The following is a 17,906-nucleotide window of genomic DNA, read 5'->3' on the forward strand; positions in this document are numbered from 1 at the left end:
CCCCTCCGCCCCACTGCTGCCTCACAGTGCCAGGGACCCGGGGTCGATTCCAGCCCCAGGTGACTGTCTGCGTGGAGTTTGCACATTCTCCCCGTGTCTGCGTGGGTTTCCTTCAGGGGCTGCGGTTTCCCCCCACAGTCCAAAGATGTGCTGGTTAGGTGGATTGGCCATGCTAAATTGCCCCTTAGTGGCCGGGTAAATACGTGGGGGTTACAGGGATAGGGCCTGGGTGAGATTGTTGTTGCTGCCGGCTCAATAGGCCGAATGGCCTCCTTCTGCGCGATAGGGATTCTATGATCCCCATAACCCTGCGCATTTACAATGGCTAATCTATCCAACATACACATCCCGGGACACTAAAAGGCAATTTAGCATGGCCAATGCACCTAACCTGCACATCTTTGGACTGTGGGAGGAAACTGGAGCACCCGGAGGAAACCCACACAGACACGGGGAGAATGTGCAAACTCCACACAGTGACCCAAGCCGGGAATCGAACACGGTCCCTGGCGTTGTGAGGCAGCAGTGCCACCGTGCCACATTGAACTGTTGAAACACTGAGACGATGCCAATGGGGCTTGATAAAGTGGATGCTGACAGATTGGTTCCATTTCTCAGAGAACCTGAAAGGCGGTGGCCTCGCCCCAGGGAAAGGCGGCCAATAATTTAGGACTGAGGTGAGGAGTAATTATTCCACTCTAAAGGTTAAGAATGTTTGGAATTCGCTGTGCCAGATGTTCCATAACTGAATACTTTTAAGGCTAAGACAGATTTTCTGCTGTGCCAGGCAATCGAGGGATATGGGGAGATAAATGGAAGCGAAGTCCAAGATCAGCCATGATGGTATTGATTAATGGGCCACGTGGTGCACTCCTGCTTCTATTTCTTGTATGTTGACCAAAATCTATTCCACAATCAAAGGCCGAGATTCCCCAGACTCGTTCATGCTACGAGCAAAAATGGAAAATTTAGCGTTTCAGACAAAACTCCGTCCACTTTGAGCGGCACCAGGAAAATACCAGCGGCGAACGAAGACGGAAAGTTTCCTCCAATGTCACGAAAGCAGACTACCTGGCCGCTATCACGTTACTGTTTAGGGGAGGTTGCTGGGTAACAGGTTGGCCGCCATGTTTTCCATGGCTGCATTTCAAAAGTACTTCATTGGCATTTGAACCCTTTGAGGTGTCTGCGGAAAGGCGCTGTTATAAATGCAAGTTTCCCTTTCTTTGCCTCCCAATGTACTTGAACCGGAGGATGCCCTTGATGATGTGGCTGTGTCTATCAAAACCGTGGAGAGGATTTTCAGTTCCCCCCTTCCCCACCTCGCGGTGAGTGTTCCGGCATCAGAGGTGGCCCGCCATTGGCTGGCAACGGAATCTTCTGGTTACGCTGGCACCTGGAGCGTTTAGGATGGTTTTCACCCTCCACTGCCATGAAACCCGCTGCTGGGTGATGGGCTGGGAGGCGGTGCAGTGCGGGAAGGGGGAGAGGTGTCACCACTGGAGGGTCTGGATAATCCTGCCAGTGGGAAGGGCAGAATATCCGAGGCTAGGGTTTCCTCCGGGTGCTCCGGTTTCCTCCCACAGTCCAAAGATTTGCAGGTAAGGAGGATTGGCCATGCTAAATTGCCTCTTGGTATCCCAAGATATATAGATTAGGGGGATTGGCCAAGTAAATACGTGGTGTTACGGGATGAGCTTGGGTAAGATCGGTGCAGGCTTGATGGGTTGAATGGCCTCCTTCTGCACTGTTGGGATTCTATGATTCTATGTTCCTCACGCTCAGTGCATACACATGAAACAGACAATACGCGGGAGGCCGTGACTTTGGTCCTTTTCCCATCAGAGTTTCTGATTCAGAGCCTGACATTGCATTGTTATTTCGCACTAACCTCAGGGCTTCTCACGCCTGTCAACTCACAACAATGTTGGCAGGCAGGAAACAATCAGCTAGTCCATCGAGTTCGTCCAAGCCGTGAGAATTTAAAAACAAATTATTTTTATTCTGCCTATTTGATTACCGGAGCATTCATTACTGGTCACCCTGGAGAAGGTGGCAGTGAATTCCATGTGGTATCAATGCCCAGAGTCAGGAGAGGAGTTGCGAGACTTTTAATCCAGGGCTGAAGAAGGAACGTCTTTCTGACTTTCAATGGGGTGTGACGTGGAGGCAAACTTGCAAGTGGCGCTGGTTCCCATGCACTTGCTGCCTTATTCTCAGCGTCAGAGGTTGGGAGTTTGTGAGGTGCTGTCAAAGAAGTCTCATGACTCAACATTTCCTCCCTACCTGCAACTGTGGAAGTTCCTGCAAGAAGTTCCTTAAGGGCGGCACGGTGGCACAGTGGTGCTAACCTCACAGTACCAGGGACCCGGGTTCAATTCCGGTCTCAGGTCACTGTCTGTGTGGAGTTTGCCATGTTTGCCCCGTGTCTTTGTGGGTTTCCTCCGGGTGCTCCGGTTTCCTCCCACAGTACAAAGATGTGCAGGTTAGGTGGATTGGCCATGATAAATTGACCCTAGTGTCAGGGGGATTAGCAGGGTAAATATGTGGGGTTACGAGAATAGGGCCTGGGTGGGATCGTTGTCGGTGCGGATTCGATGGGCTGAATGGTCTTCTGCATTGTAGGGTGCCTTTGATTCTATAAAGAGGCAAAATAAAATTCCTCTGAATAAAAAATCTCCCCATGGACAGTGAGAGGAACAGAAACCAATTCAGCAGATTGCCTGGATCAATTATTGCCTATAGGATGACTTACCTTCGATATGCTCTGGGGGGCTTTTATGATCCGAATGAAGGCTGGGATAATCATGAGACAAATGGCAAAAAGGGGAAGAGCTTCCGCAGTGTGCTTCAGAGAAGTTTCTCCATCCGCATGTGGGGCGGCATGGTGGCACAGTGATTTGCACTGCTGCCTCACAGCGTCAAGGACTCAGGTTCGATTCCCGGTCTGGGGTCACTGTCTGTGTGGAGTCTGCACGTTCTCCCTACGTCTGCATGGGTTTCCTCCGGGTGCTCCAGTTTCCTCCCACAGTACAAAAGATGTGCTGGTTCGATGCATTGACCAAGCTAAATTCTCCCTCAGTTTACCGGAACAGGCGCTGGAGTGTGGCGACTAGGGGATTTTCACAGTAACTGCATTGCAGTGTTAATGTAAGCCTACTACTAATAAATTAACTTTAAACTTGGGCCCAATGAGAGGGGGGAATGAGAGGGGGGCCATTTTTGCATCTTATTCTGGTGAATGGGGTGGGACAATTAGATAAAATATCAGATGGAGAGCATTCATGGGACAGTGATAATAGTATCCAGGGCGGGATTTTCCAGCCTTTCCCACTAGTGGGATCTTCTGGTCCCACGGAAGGTGACTCCCCTCCCCCATCCCACCTTCCCCAGGCCTGGTAGCTGGTGGGCAAGCCACACAAAACGGCATAGACATCGGCCGGACAGGAAGGTCCCGCCAATGGCGAACAGCCTTCGCCGATGGAAAACACACCACGGCGAAAAGGAGAGGCGGGTGTGGAAAATGTGGTTCACTGGTTTCGGCCATGTTAATTTGCCCCTAAGTGTTCCAAGATGTTTCATTGAAGCTCACAATGCAGAAGGAGGCCATTCAGCCCATCGAGTCTGCACCGATCACAATCGCACCCAGGCCCTATCCTTGTAGCGCCACACATTTACCCTAGCTGGTCCCTCTGATACTAAGGTGCAATTTAGCATGGCCAATCCACCAAACCCGCACATCTTTGGACTGTGGGAGGAAACCAGGGCACTTGGAGGAAACCCACGCAGACACAGGGAGAATGTGCAAACTCCACACAGACAGTGACACAAGCCAGGAATCAAACCCGGGTCCCTGGTGCTGTGAGGCAGCAGTGCTAACCACTGTGCCACTGTGCCGCCCAGGGAGAGGTTTGCCAGACTTTTAGGGAGAGTTTGGTCAGGCTAGGGCTTTATTCCTTGGAACATAGGAGAATAAGGGATGACCTTATTAAGGTCATGATGGGTACAGACAGAATAAACGCAGATAGTCTTTTCCCCAGGGAAGGGGAATTGAAAACTAGAGGGTGTAGGTTTAAGGTGAGAGGGGAAAGATTTAAAAGAGATCTGAAGGGCAACTTCTTCACGCAGAGGGCGGTGCGTGTATGGAATGAGCTGCCAGAGAAAGTGGTTGAGGCAGGTTCAATAGCAACATTTAAAAAGCATTTGGATAAGTACACAGAGGGGAAAGGATGAGAGGGATATGGGCCAAAGGTGGGCAATTGTGACTAACTGGGAGAACACCATGGTCGGCATGGACCGGTTGGGCCAAAGGGCCTGTTTCCGTGCTATATCTTTCTATGATTCTATGACTCTATGTGTCGGTCAGATGAGATTAGCCATGGTAAATGTGTGGCGTTGGAGGGAGAGGGCGGGGGAGGAAGGCCTGGGTGAGATACTCTGTCAGAGAGACAATGCAAATTTTATAAATTCATAGATTCCCGACAGTGCAGAAGGAGGCCATTCAGCCCATCGAGTCTGCATCGGCCACAATCCCACCCAGGCCCTATCCTCATAACACCACACATTTACCCCAGCTAGTCCCCGTGACATTAAGGGGCAATTTAGCATGGCCAATCCACCTAACCCGCACAGCTTTGTACTGTGGGAGGAAACCGGAGCACCCGGAGGAAACCCACGCAGACACGGGGAGAATGTGCAGACTCCGCACAGACAGTCACTCGGGGACGGAATTGAACCAGGTCCCTGGCACTGTGAGGCAACAGTGCTAACCACTGTGCCAGTGTGCCACCCCAAATGAAATTCCCTGAGCAGGAATCGAACCCAGGTTGCGGCCGAACCATAACCACCAGACCATCAGGGAAATCTCATGGGCCAAATGGCCTCTTCTGCACTGTAAGGTTTAGATTAGTTATGGGGAAGGACAAGGAACAAACTGGAGACAACATATTTAACAAGAGAGGGGCTACTTTTAGTAGGGCGCGCAGAAACCTAAATTTACCCTGGAGGGTAAATTGCAATCCAGCCAAAATTCTAGCAGAACGATCGGCAGCTTTCAAGGAAATCCCTTCAGCTGCTGTCACGGTACATTCCCACTTTGAGGAAAACTGGGTCAAACAAATCCAGAGCTCCCTGGATGACGAAAGAGGCAGACAGTAATGTGAAGCAATAAAAGTGGAATAGGCTGCCGTCAGTGGTGGTGGAGGCAAACTCGATAGGGTCTTTTAAAAGACTTCTGGATGAGTACATGGAACTTAATAGATTGAGGGTTATAGGTAAGCCTATATATAAGCCTAGGTAGGTAGGGACATGACCGGCGCAACTTGTGGGCCGAAGGGCCTGTTTGTGCTGTATTTTTTCTATGTTCTATGTTCTAAAAGGGTGTGTACGCCAAATGTCAGGTTGATAAAAAGAGAATAAATCCCAGGCTTACTATAGAGAGCTCAGCAGAGGAGGAAATGAAAATTTTTAGGTGTTCAGACCACCAACAACCTGTTCTGGCCCCTGCATGCCGAAACTATAGTTAAGGAAGCCCACCAACGCCTCTACTTTCACAGAAGAGTAAGGAAATTTGGCATGTCAGCTACGACTCTCACCAACTTTCACAGATGCACCATAGAAAGCATGCTTTCTGGTTGTATCACAGCTTGGTACGGCTCCTGCTCTGCCCAAGACCACAACAAACTACAAAAGGTCGTCAATGTAGCCCAATCCATCACTCAAACCAGCCTCCCATCCATTGACTCTGTCTACACTTCCCGCTGCCTCGGCAAAGCAGCCAGAATAATCAAGGACCCCATGCACCCCAGACATTCTCTCTTCCTCCTTCTTCTGTCGGGAAAAAGATGCAAAAGTCTGAATTCACGGACCAACCAACTCAAGAACAGTTTCTTCCCTGCTGCCATCAGATTTTTTGAATGGACCGACCTTGCATTAAGTTGATCTTTCCCTGCACCCTAGCTATGATTGTAACAGTACATTCTGCACTCTCTCATTTCCTTCTCGATGAATGGTATGCTTTGTCTACATTGCGTGCAAGAAACAATACTTTCCACTGCATACTAATACATGTGACAATAATAAATCAAATAAAAAAAAGACAGAAAGAGAGAGAGTATGAGAAAAGCCTGACAGCTAGAATAAACAGGGCTCCCATAGGCACATAGTCAAAGGGGAGTAAGCAGAGTGGTTTGGAGGTTAGTTGGTGCAGTAGGTAACGTTCCTGCCTCTGAGCCAGAAGCTCCGGGTTCGAGCCCCACCTCAGTGCATGTTGGTCAAGGAAGTTGCGATCATAACACGGTCAAACATGTTGAGTGTGTCAACATAGGGTGCACGGTGGCACAGTGGTTAGCACTGCTGCCTCACAGTGCCAGGAGCCCAGTTCGATTTCCGGCTTGGGTCGCTGTCTGTGTGGAGTCTGCACATTCTCCCCGTATCTGCATGGGTTTACCCCGGGTGCTCCAGTTTCCAAAAGACGTGCTGATTAAGTGCACTGGCCATGCTAAATTCTCCCTCAGTGTACCCAAAGAGGATCTGGAGTGTGGCGACTTGGGGATTTTCACAGTAACTTCATTGCAGTGTTAATGTAAGCCTACTTGTGACACTAACAAATGAACTGAAACGTAAATGTGCAAATCCATTCGAAAAACGCCAATAGTTGGTGGTAAGACCAGGAAAGACTCTTGGTCAGCCATTGCTTCATGTGGAGTGGTGCCCCCTCAAGCTGTAAGTCCTCTGGCGACAGGCAAGTGACCTGTCCCAGGAAGAACTGGCTATGGAAACAGAGGAATGTCTGCCTTAGTGCGCAAAAAGGTGCAGGAAGAGAACTGGAATTGGAAGTAGAGTGGTGGAGCCAATTAGGGCCCAATAAGTAGAGGCACTTGTCATGGTGGAGATACTAAATAAGCCATTTGCATCTGTGTTTATCGAGGGAAAAATATATTGTCAAAGTCAAGAGGAGACAGTTGCGACACTGGATGGGCTAAAAGTTGATAAAAAGGAGGTGATAGAAAAGCAGGTATTTAAATGTGTTGAGGGCGGCACGTTGGCACAGTGGTTAACACTGCTGCCTCACAGCGCCAGGGATTTGGGTTCGATTTTGGCCTCGGGTGACTGTGTGGCACTTTGCCAAAAGCCTTCTGAAAGTCCAAATAAACCACATCCACTGCCCCCCTCCCCCCCTCATCAACTCGACTGGTTACATTCTCAAAAATGCCAGTAGATTTGTCAAGCATGATCCCTTTTGTAAATCCATGATGACTCTGTCCAAACCTGCCACTGTTTGGCAAGTGCTCTGACAAAGGGATGGGCAAGTCAACTCACTAAATTGCACAGAACCAGCTAGACAGGCCGAGTGGCCTTCTTCTGTGCTGTGACCATTCCACGATCCTCTGACCTTCTTGTATTTATCTATCTTTCCCTTGATGTCCCCTGTATTATTTGGCAGAACTACTCCTCATCAGAGTGAGTTCCACATTCTCACCACTCGCTGGCTAATGAGGTTTCTCCTGAATTACCAATTGGAGTTCATAGAATCCCTACTGTGAAGAAGGGGGGCCATTCAGCCCATTGAGTCTGTACTGACAACAATCCCACCCAGGCCCTATCCCCGTAACCCCACATATTTAGCCTGCTAGTCCCCGTGACAGTGAGGGGCAATTGGGCACGGCCAATGAACCTTGGGTGGAGGGTGGATTCTCCGGCCACCCAGCCACATGTTTCCCGCCGGTGGGAGGTGGCGCGTTGTTTGCTAGTGTCGGGATTCTCTGGTCCCGCCGCTGTCAATGGGAATTCCCACTGACATTACCCCACACCAGCGGAGAACCCGTGGGAGGGGGTGGTACTGGGCCAACGGGACCGCAGATTGCCACTGGCGTGAACGGCCAGAGAATCCCAGCCCACCTTTGTGAACTGTGGGAGGAAACTGGAGCACCCGGAGGAAACCCACGCTGACACGGGGAGAACGTGCAGACTTCTCACAGACATTGACCCGAGGTCGGATTTGGATCCATGTCCCTGGCGCTGTGAGGCTGCAGTGCAAACCACTGTGCCAACGTGCCGCCCCATGTTATTGGGGATTATCTTATATTTATGGTCCTCGGTTTCAGACATCGGGCAGAATTTTACTGGCACATCCGCCCAAGTTTCGTACAATCCCGCCCGAGGCCACACCCGCCCCCGGTATCGGGGCAGAAGTGCCGGTAAAATTCCAGCCATTGTCTTGACAGCTATCCTATTGAACCCAGGTCTATTCAAACACAAGCAGATGAGCCACAATCTTATCGAATGGCGGGAGCAAGGACTAAGAGCCGAATGCTCTGCTTCTTCTACCACTTCGTATGTTCATATAAATCCCTTCATAACTTTAAAGCCCATTACCAAGTCACTACGCAGCCTCCTCTTTTCTAGGGAAAGGAACGCCAATCTGTTCAGGTTTTTGCTGATGGGACATGACAGTGCGGTGACACAGTGATTAGCGCTGCTGTCTCGCAGCGCCAGGGACACGGGTTCGATTCCTGGTTGAGGTCACTGTCTGTGTGGAGTTTGCACATTCTCCCTGTGTCTGCGTGGGTTTCCTCCGGGTGCTCCGGTTTCCTCCCAAATTCCGACAGACGCGCTGGATAGATGCATTGGCCATGCTAAATTCTCCCTCAGTATACCCGAACAGGCGTCGGAATGTGGTGACTTGGGGATTTTCACAGTAACTTCATTGCAGTGTTCATGTAAGCTGACTTGTGACATTACAGTTGTGCTTATTAGTGTCACAAGTAGGTTTGCATGAACATTGCAATGAAGTTACTGTGAAAATCCCTAAACGCCACACTCCGGTGCCTGTTCGGATACACTGAGGGAGAATTTAGCACGGCCAATGCACCTAACCAGCACGTCTTTCAGACTGTGGGAGGAAACTGGAGCACCCGGAGGAAACCCACGCTGACACGGGGAGAGTGTGCAAACTCTGCACAGTGACCCAAGCCGGGAATCAAACCTGGGTACCTGGCGCTGTGAGGCAGCAGTGCTAACCACTGTGCCACCATGCCACACTAATAAATAAAATAAAATAACCTCCCAATTCTGACATCATTGCAGGAAATCCAGCAATTTTCTACACCAGTTTAAGTGCCTCGATGCATTTTCTCTGATCGGGAGACCAGCCGTGTACAAGGTTCTGCGAGGGTGTTAATACTCAAGGGGTGGGTGGATAGTGAGACTGGGGTGCATTATATTAAAACAACATACTAACTGCGCCTCCAGACAAAGTTGCAAGAATTGGAGTCTGTGAAAGTTGACAAAGCTTCCAGAGCTTGGATTTCTGGGGAAAAGTGTGTTGCAACTTGTTGGAGGAAAGGTTTTTTTTACAATCAGATAGCTTCAGTTGTTGATTTATTCCGATCAGGATCTGTAACTTGAGAGAGAGAATGGAAAAATTAACTTGCTGCTTAAAGCTGGTTATTGTTTAAAAAGTAATGGGAGAGGAGGAATAGTCTTGTTCAGACTTGCTGAGTTCCTTAGGCACACTCTCTGCTTGACTCGGGGGAGGGGGAGGACAGGTGCTGTCACTTTCTCCGAACTGTGGAAAATTCAATTCATTCCACCCACTGTAGTGCGGCAGGGGGGAAAATACAGAAGTCAGAGCTGTGGTGGCCAATCACAGCCCGGGTGTGCCACAGAGGCATGGACCGGCCCATGTATAAATACCACTGCATCCACGGTGCCTTCTGCAGAGACGATTGCCTTCGACCACTTCTTTGCTTTGACAGACAAATAAAAAACCCAGAACACCATGTGTCAGGGCTGCTACCACCATCAGATGGTCACCAGCTCCCATGCCCCCTCGATGAAGCACTACTACGGGGGCAGCGGCCTGACCAGGCAGAGGAGCACCGACCCCGAGATCTTCACCTTTGACACCGTGCCGATGGTCAAATCCACCCCGGCTGCCAATCCCCGCCTCCGGAGCAAACGGCGGGCTGTTAAAGTCCTCTACCCGGCGCAGGTGAGAGCCTCCCCGGTGAAAGCAAACGGTGCTTGGGTGGGTGATAGACAGCAGAGGTCGCGCAGTGGTTAGCACTGCTGCTTCACAGCTCCAGGGACCTGGGTTCGATTCCCGGTTTGGGTCACTGTCTGTGTGGAGTTTGCACGTTCTCCTCGTGTCTGCGTGGGTTTCCTTCGGCTGCTCCGGTTTCCTCCCACAGTCCAAAGATGTGCGGGTTAGGTTGACTGGCCATTCTAAAAATTGCCCCTGAGTGTCCTGGGATACGTGGATCAGCGGGTAAATGTGTAGGGATATGGGTGGGATTGTGGTCGGTGCAGACTCGATGGGCCGAATGGCCTCTTTCTGTACTGTAGGGTTTCTATGAATTCTATGATACAAGAGGCAAAGAAGGGCACCTCGCCCTTAGGGCAGAGGTGAGACTTCCCTTCACAACAAAAACAGGAAAATGCTGGAAAATCTCAGCAGGTCTGACAGTACCTGTGGAGATAGATCAGAGCCTGTTCATCCAGACTCGAAACATTAGCTCTGTTCTCCCTCCATAGGTACTGTCAGACCTGCTGAGATTTTCCAGCATTTTTCTGTTTTGGTTTCAGATTCCAGAATCCGCAGTATTTTGCGTGAAGCTTCTCTTGGCTGCTGCTGTTTCTAAATTGGGCCAAAAATACTGTTACCCTGGGTAGGAATAATAATCCAGCGTTGCTGTGTTTTAATGTTGAGTTTACAGCAAGTTTCAAATCAATGTTTATTTAACTGGGTGCAAAAAGCAGGGTCAGGGTGCAGAGATTATACCAATATATTTGCAAGAAAGGTTAGAATTTGTCTTTTGTTGTAGCTTTAAAAATTGGGTGACCTTCCCTTCACATTTGTCCTTTTCATAGCATGCACAGTCAGAGGCAGACAAGAGGGAGTGCGGGGATTGGGGAGGGGGGAGGTAGTGGGGAGATCACAGCCCTGGTGGTTATTGGCAGCTCGCAAGGGTTGCACTTCAGTCTTGGTTGGCATTCTTCCTGCGGTGCTGAGTGAGTGTTTAACCGAAATCTGGCGTGGCCCCCTCAGACAGGCATGAGAGATGCCAATGAGACTGAGTATAGGCGGGTGAAGAGCAGGGTTACCTCTTTCTGGAATGCCGGCCGATGTAATATGTAGGTCAAAAAATACCACATTTCTGCCCTCTGTTGCACTGTGGGATCTTGCTGTGTGCAAATCAACTGCCCTTTGTCAGGCATCTCCAAAATGGCTGCACATCAGAGAGTATTTCACTGTCTGCAGGGGGGCTAAGATTGTGAAAGGTGCAACTTGCTTCTTTCTTTACTTCTGTGAGTAACCTTCAGTCATTCTTTGTCCATGTGCAGGTCAGGAAGTACCTCCCGCCCGAGAAGAAGGACTGGGCCAAGCGGATGCTTCTCCTTTTCCTGTGCGTGCTCGTGGTCCAGGTGTACGCTGCCACGGAGATGAATGAGGAAGCCACCACGGTCGCTGTAGCAACTGCACCAGGTGGCCTGCAGGCCAACCTCAGCAGAGAGTGGGCCATGGGAGTCTCGCCGGCGTCTGAGGTGCCATTCATACCCAACAGTGGCCGTGTGTCCCCGGCGCTGCCAAAGCTGCCCGCGAGTGGGGCCGATGGCATCAACCCAGCAGTCGTTAATCCACTGCTGGCGGCCCCGTGCCATAGAATGAGGTCTGGATCCACAGCCTGCAGAATGTAACGGAGCCTCCGCCCGAATGGGACACTTTCCCAAATGGCCCTGTGCCTATCTCCGCTCTGCATGAGGGACCTCCAGAAAGGAGAGCCACGGTAATCGGAAACAATCAAATGAACACTGGAGCTGTCAGCTTCTGCTCCAGATCATCCTGACTGGGCAAGACGTACAGCCCTCAAGGCGTTATCGATAAATCACAGCCAGTCATATGTACATTGTACTAACCTAGTGTGGCGATCGGTGTAAAGCATTCGCCAACAGCAGAGGTTTGTGGAGCAGTGAAGCGTTGCGGAGAATTTGGTTCCGAGAGGGTTTGGGGTCTCTACAGAAGGTGAATACTGTAGCGCTAAGTACTAGAGACAATAAACGTAAAGATTGGCTGCTTGGAAGCTCATCAGTGACCGATCTACACCCCTCCCCAAAATCCACTCTGTGTAACCCTTAATATCCCATTGCTGTAAACCTCTCATCATTGTACAGTGTTGTTTGTAAGCTTACTGTGTAAGCAAATTGATTGATTTACCCAGCACCATTTGGTGATAATTGATTGTTGTTGAACAAGGAGCAGTGAATGTACACTACGAGGACGTTTCTCTAAATGTAATGACAATGTAATTATATCGACGGCCACCGTGTAAACTGTGGGTGTTATTCTCAGTCATGACTCAGTATGTTCTGTGAACAGCCATCAAATAAATCACATTGACATCAGCACTGTGTGTTTCCTTGCTAGCAAGCAATTACTAAACTTAAACTGACAACTTATTTTCAGCCTGCTTCAACCATCCTTCTTCCTCCCAATACAAACGCAACATCACAGACTTTCTCTCCCTCTTGCTCTTTCCACAGAATGTTGAAAACAACAATTGTCGTGCTGATTTCCCGCACAACTCATTCCTTCCAGGATCCTAGAACAATGCAATTCCTCTCCAGCCACAGTCTAGTCTTCTGATGAGTTAATTGTTTTAGAATCTGACATTTCCTGCGATCCCTTTTTCAAAATAAGCCTAAATAATGAGCTGAGACTGAATTTAATTCATAACTGCGTATCTTGCGTGTTGGTCAACACTGGGGTCAGATGATTCACCCAAAGGCTAATGGATACGTGGGAGTGAGTTACAGACTGGAATTTAATTGAGGGGTTCAGATGGTTTATATATAGAATAATGGATACCTGGGAGTGAATTACAGACTGGAATCTAATCGAGGGGTTCAGATGGTTTATATATACAATAATGGATACCGGGGAGTGAGTTACAGACTGGAATCTAATCGAGGGGTTCAGATGGTTTATATATACAATAATGGATACCGGGGAGTGAGTTACAGACTGGAATCTAATCGAGGGGTTCAGATGGTTTATATATAGAATATTGGATATCTGGGAGTGAGTTACAGACTGGAATCTAATCGAGGGGTGCCGATGGTTTATATATAGAATAATGGATACCGGGGAGTGAGTTACAGAATGGAATCTAATCGAGGGGTTCAGTGAGTTTACATTTTTAATATAGCATACCTTGAGCTTACAGCAGTGAGCTGTCGGAATCTTATCGATGTATTTCTAACCAGTCTTACGGTTTGCAATCCCACAAGTCTGGGTGAAAGTCTGGTTTTACCCTTACAATAATGATCCTACTTCCTTCTGAACAGGTGGGCTAAGTTAAAAATCACCCCAACTTGTCTATTTGATTCTACAGGTACCAAAACTTCAGCGGTTCTTCTTATTTGCTGCTTGTTTGGATCCAGATTTCCACAAAATAACCAAGTTCTGTTACTTTATATAAGTTCTATTATGGCAAGCAATTAGATTGCAATTAGAGGCTTTTTACTCTTATGTGAGGAATAAAAGAATGACCAGGGTGAGGTTAGAGCCGGTCAAGGACAGTAGTGGGAACTTGTGTATGGAGTCAGTAGAGATAGGCGAGGTGATGAATGAATACTTTTCTTCAGTGTTCACCAAGGAGAGGGGCCATGTTTTTGAGGAAGAGAAGGTGTTACAGGCTAATAGGCTGGAGGAAATAGATGTTCGGAGGGAGGATGTCCTGGCAGTTTTGAATAAACTGAAGGTCGATAAGTCCCCTGGGCCTGATGAAATGTATCCTAGGATTCTTTGGGAGGCAAGGGATGAGATTGCAGAGCCTTTGGCTTTGATCTTTGGGTCCTCGCTGTCCACGGGGATGGTGCCAGAGTACTGGAGAGTGGCGAATGTTGTTCCTCTGTTTAAGAAAGGGAATAGAAATGACCCTGGTAATTATAGGCCGGTTAGTCTTACTTCGGTGGTTGGTAAATTGATGGAAAAGATCCTTAGAGATGGGATTTACGACCATTTAGAAAGATGCGGATTAATCCGGGATAGTCAGCACGGATTCGTGAAGGGCAAGTCGTGCCTCACAAATTTGATAGAATTTTTTGAGGAGGTAACTAAGTGTGTTGATGAAGGTAGGGCAGTTGATGTCATATACATGGATTTTAGTAAGGCGTTTGATAAGGTCCCCCATGGTCGGCTTATGATGAAAGTGAGGAGGTGTGGGATAGAGGGAAAGTTGGCCAATTGGATAGGTAACTGGCTGTCTGATCGAAGACAGAGGGTGGTGGTCGATGGAAAATTTTCAGATTGGAGGCAGGTTGCTAGCGGAGTGCCACAGGGATCAGTGCTTGGTCCTCTGCTCTTTGTGATTTTTATTAATGACTTAGAGGAGGGGGCTGAAGGGTGGATCAGTAAATTTGCTGATGATACCAAGATTGGTGGAGTAGTGGATGAGGTGGAGGGCTGTTGTAGGCTGCAAAGAGACATAGATAGGATGCAAAGCTGGGCTGAAAAATGGCAAATGGAGTTTAACCCTGATAAATGTGAGGTGATTCATTTTGGTAGGACTAATTTAAATGTGGATTACAGGGTCAAAGGTAGGTTCTGAAGACTGTGGAGGAACAGAGAGATCTTGGGGTTCATATCCACAGATCTCTAAAGGTTGCCACTCAAGTGGATAGAGCTGTGAAGAAGGCCTATAGTGTGTTAGCTTTTATTAACAGGGGGTTGGAGTTTAAGAGCTGTGGGGTTATGCTGCAACTGTACAGGACCTTGGTGAGACCACATTTGGAATATTTTGTGCAGTTCTGGTCACCTCACTATAAGAAGGATGTGGAAGCGCTGGAAAGAGTGCAGAGGAGATTTACCAGGATGCTGCCTGGTTTGGAGGGTAGGTCTTATGAGGAAAGGTTGAGGGAGCTAGGGCTGTTCTTTCTGGAGCGGAGGAGGCTGAGGGGAGACTTAATAGAGGTTTATAAAATGATGAAGGGGATAGATAGAGTGAACGTTCAAAGACTATTTCCTCGGGTGGATGGAGCTATTACAAGGGGGCATAACTATAGGGTTCGTGATGGGAGATACAGGAAGGATATCAGAGGTAGATTCTTTACGCAGAGAGTGGTTGGGGTGTGGAATGGACTGCCTGCAGTGATAGTGGAGTCAGACACTTTAGGAACATTTAAGCGGTTATTGGATAGGCACATGGAGCACACCAGGATGATAGGGAGTGGGATAGCTTGATCTTGGTTTCAGATAAAGCTCGGCACAACATCGTGGGCCGAAGGGCCTGTTCTGTGCTGTACTGTTCTATGTTCTATGATATCATTGACAATGGAAGAGTATCTGATGTGATCTTGTCTCTAATTAGTCAGGCGATAAGTTGAAGTGCTTTGCTTAATGTGTATGGTAACAGTGTGACTGTTATCATGGTTCATAGAATCCCTGCAGTGCAGAAAGAGTCCATTCGGCCCATCGAGTGCACCAACAACAATCCCACCTCGGTCTTATCACTGTAACCCCACATATTTACCCTGCTAATCCCTCTAACCTACACATGCTGGGACACTAAGGGGCAATTTGGCATGGCCAATGCACCTAACCCACACATCTTTAGACAGTAGGAGGAAACCGGAGCACCCTGAACAACCCATGCAGACATGGGGAGAATGTGCCAAGACCGCACAGACAGTGACCCAAGCCGGGAATCAAACCCGGGACCCTGGAGCTGTGAGGCAACAATGCTGACCACTGTGTCACCATGCCGCCCGTGATGGTGACAATGAAGTGATGGTTGATGTATGATGGCGACCATGGATGGCTGAAGTATCTCACATTATAAATGAGGCCTTGACAGTCGGCGTGAATGCCATGTATTGTTCGTAACACATTACAGTCATGATAAAAGAAAGCCCTTTTTAGGGGTTTTCAATATCCTGAGGAGTATGGGCAGGATAAATAATGAGAAATTGTTCCCAACTCAAGAGGGCATCAAGAATGGGACAGCACGGTGGCACAGTGGTTAGCACTGCTGCCTCACAGTGCCAGGGACCTGGGTTCAGTTCTGGCCTGAGGTCACTGTGTGGAGTCTGCACGTTCTACGTGAGTTTCCTCTGGGTGCTCCGGTTTCATCCCACAGTCCAAAAGACGTGTTGATTAAGCGCATTGGCCATGCTAAATTCTCCCTCAGTGTACCCGAACAGGATCTGGAGTGTGGCAACTAGGGGATTTTCACAGTAACTTCATTGCAGTGTTAATGTAAGCCTACTTGTGACACTAACAAATGAACTGAAACGTAAATGTGCAAATCCATTCGAAACACGCCAATAGTTGGTGGTAAGACCAGGAAAGACTCTTGGTCAGCCATTGCTTCATGTGGAGTGGTGCCCCCTCAAGCTGTAAGTCCTCTGGCGACAGGCAAGTGACCTGTCCCAGGAAGAACTGGCTATGGAAACAGAGGAATGTCTGCCTTAGTGCGCAAAAAGGTGCAGGAAGAGAACTGGAATTGGAAGTAGAGTGGTGGAGCCAATTAGGGCCCAATAAGTAGAGGCACTTGTCATGGTGGAGATACTAAATAAGCCATTTGCATCTGTGTTTATCGAGGGAAAAATATATTGTCAAAGTCAAGAGGAGACAGTTGCGACACTGGATGGGCTAAAAGTTGATAAAAAGGAGGTGATAGAAAAGCAGGTATTTAAATGTGTTGAGGGCGGCACGTTGGCACAGTGGTTAACACTGCTGCCTCACAGCGCCAGGGATCTGGGTTCGATTTTGGCCTCGGGTGACTGTGTGGCACTTTGCCAAAAGCCTTCTGAAAGTCCAAATAAACCACATCCACTGCCCCCCTCATCAACTCGACTGGTTACATTCTCAAAAATGCCAGTAGATTTGTCAAGCATGATCCCTTTTGTAAATCCATGATGACTCTGTCCAAACCTGCCACTGTTTGGCAAGTGCTCTGACAAAGGGATGGGCAAGTCAACTCACTAAATTGCACAGAACCAGCTAGACAGGCCGAGTGGCCTTCTTCTGTGCTGTGACCATTCCACGATCCTCTGACCTTCTTGTATTTATCTATCTTTCCCTTGATGTCCCCTGTATTATTTGGCAGAACTACTCCTCATCAGAGTGAGTTCCACATTCTCACCACTCGCTGGCTAATGAGGTTTCTCCTGAATTACCAATTGGAGTTCATAGAATCCCTACTGTGAAGAAGGGGGGCCATTCAGCCCATCGAGTCTGTACTGACAACAATCCCACCCAGGCCCTATCCCCGTAACCCCACATATATAGCCTGCTAGTCCCCCTGACAGTGAGGGGCAATTGAGCACGGCCAATGAACCTCGGGTGGGGGGGGGGGGGGGGTGGATTCTCCGGCCACCCAGCCACATGTTTCCCGCCGGTGGGAGGTGGCGCGTTGTTTGCTAGTGTCGGGATTCTCTGGTCCCGCCGCTGTCATTGGGAATTCCCACTGACATTACCCCACACCAGCGGAGAACCCGTGGGAGGTGGTGGTACTGGGCCAGTGGGACCAGAGATTGCCACTGGCGTGAACAGCCAGAGAATCCCAGCCCACCTTTGTGAACTGTGGGAGGAAACTGGAGCACCCGGAGGAAACCCACGCTGACACGGGGAGAACGTGCAGACTTCTCACAGACATTGACCCGAGGTCGAATTTGGATCCAGGTCCCTGGCGCTGTGAGGCAGCAGTGCTAACCACTGTGCCACCATGCCACATTAATAAATAAAATAACCTCCCAATTCTGACATCATTGCAGGAAATCCAGCAATTTTCCACACCAGCTTAAGTGCCTCGATGCATTTTCTCTGATCGGGAGACCAGGAGTGTACAAGGTTCTCCAAGGGTGTTAATACTCAAGGGGTGGGTGGATAGTGAGACTGGGGT

General features: G+C 48.9%; 1 protein-coding gene across 1 annotated transcript; it reads left to right on the forward strand.

The window, feature by feature from the left end:
- Positions 1-9,756: 9,756 nt before the first annotated feature.
- On the forward strand, positions 9,757-11,700 carry LOC144497671 (radiation-inducible immediate-early gene IEX-1-like). Its single transcript, XM_078219114.1, has 2 exons — positions 9,757-9,994; positions 11,347-11,700. The coding sequence occupies exons 1-2, from the start codon at positions 9,782-9,784 to the stop codon at positions 11,698-11,700; spliced, it is 567 nt and encodes a 188-aa protein (XP_078075240.1). The 5' UTR covers positions 9,757-9,781.
- Positions 11,701-17,906: the final 6,206 nt, after the last annotated feature.

The sequence above is a fragment of the Mustelus asterias genome, chromosome 8, assembly GCF_964213995.1.
Source record: "Mustelus asterias chromosome 8, sMusAst1.hap1.1, whole genome shotgun sequence".
NCBI classification, from domain to species: domain Eukaryota; kingdom Metazoa; phylum Chordata; class Chondrichthyes; order Carcharhiniformes; family Triakidae; genus Mustelus; species Mustelus asterias.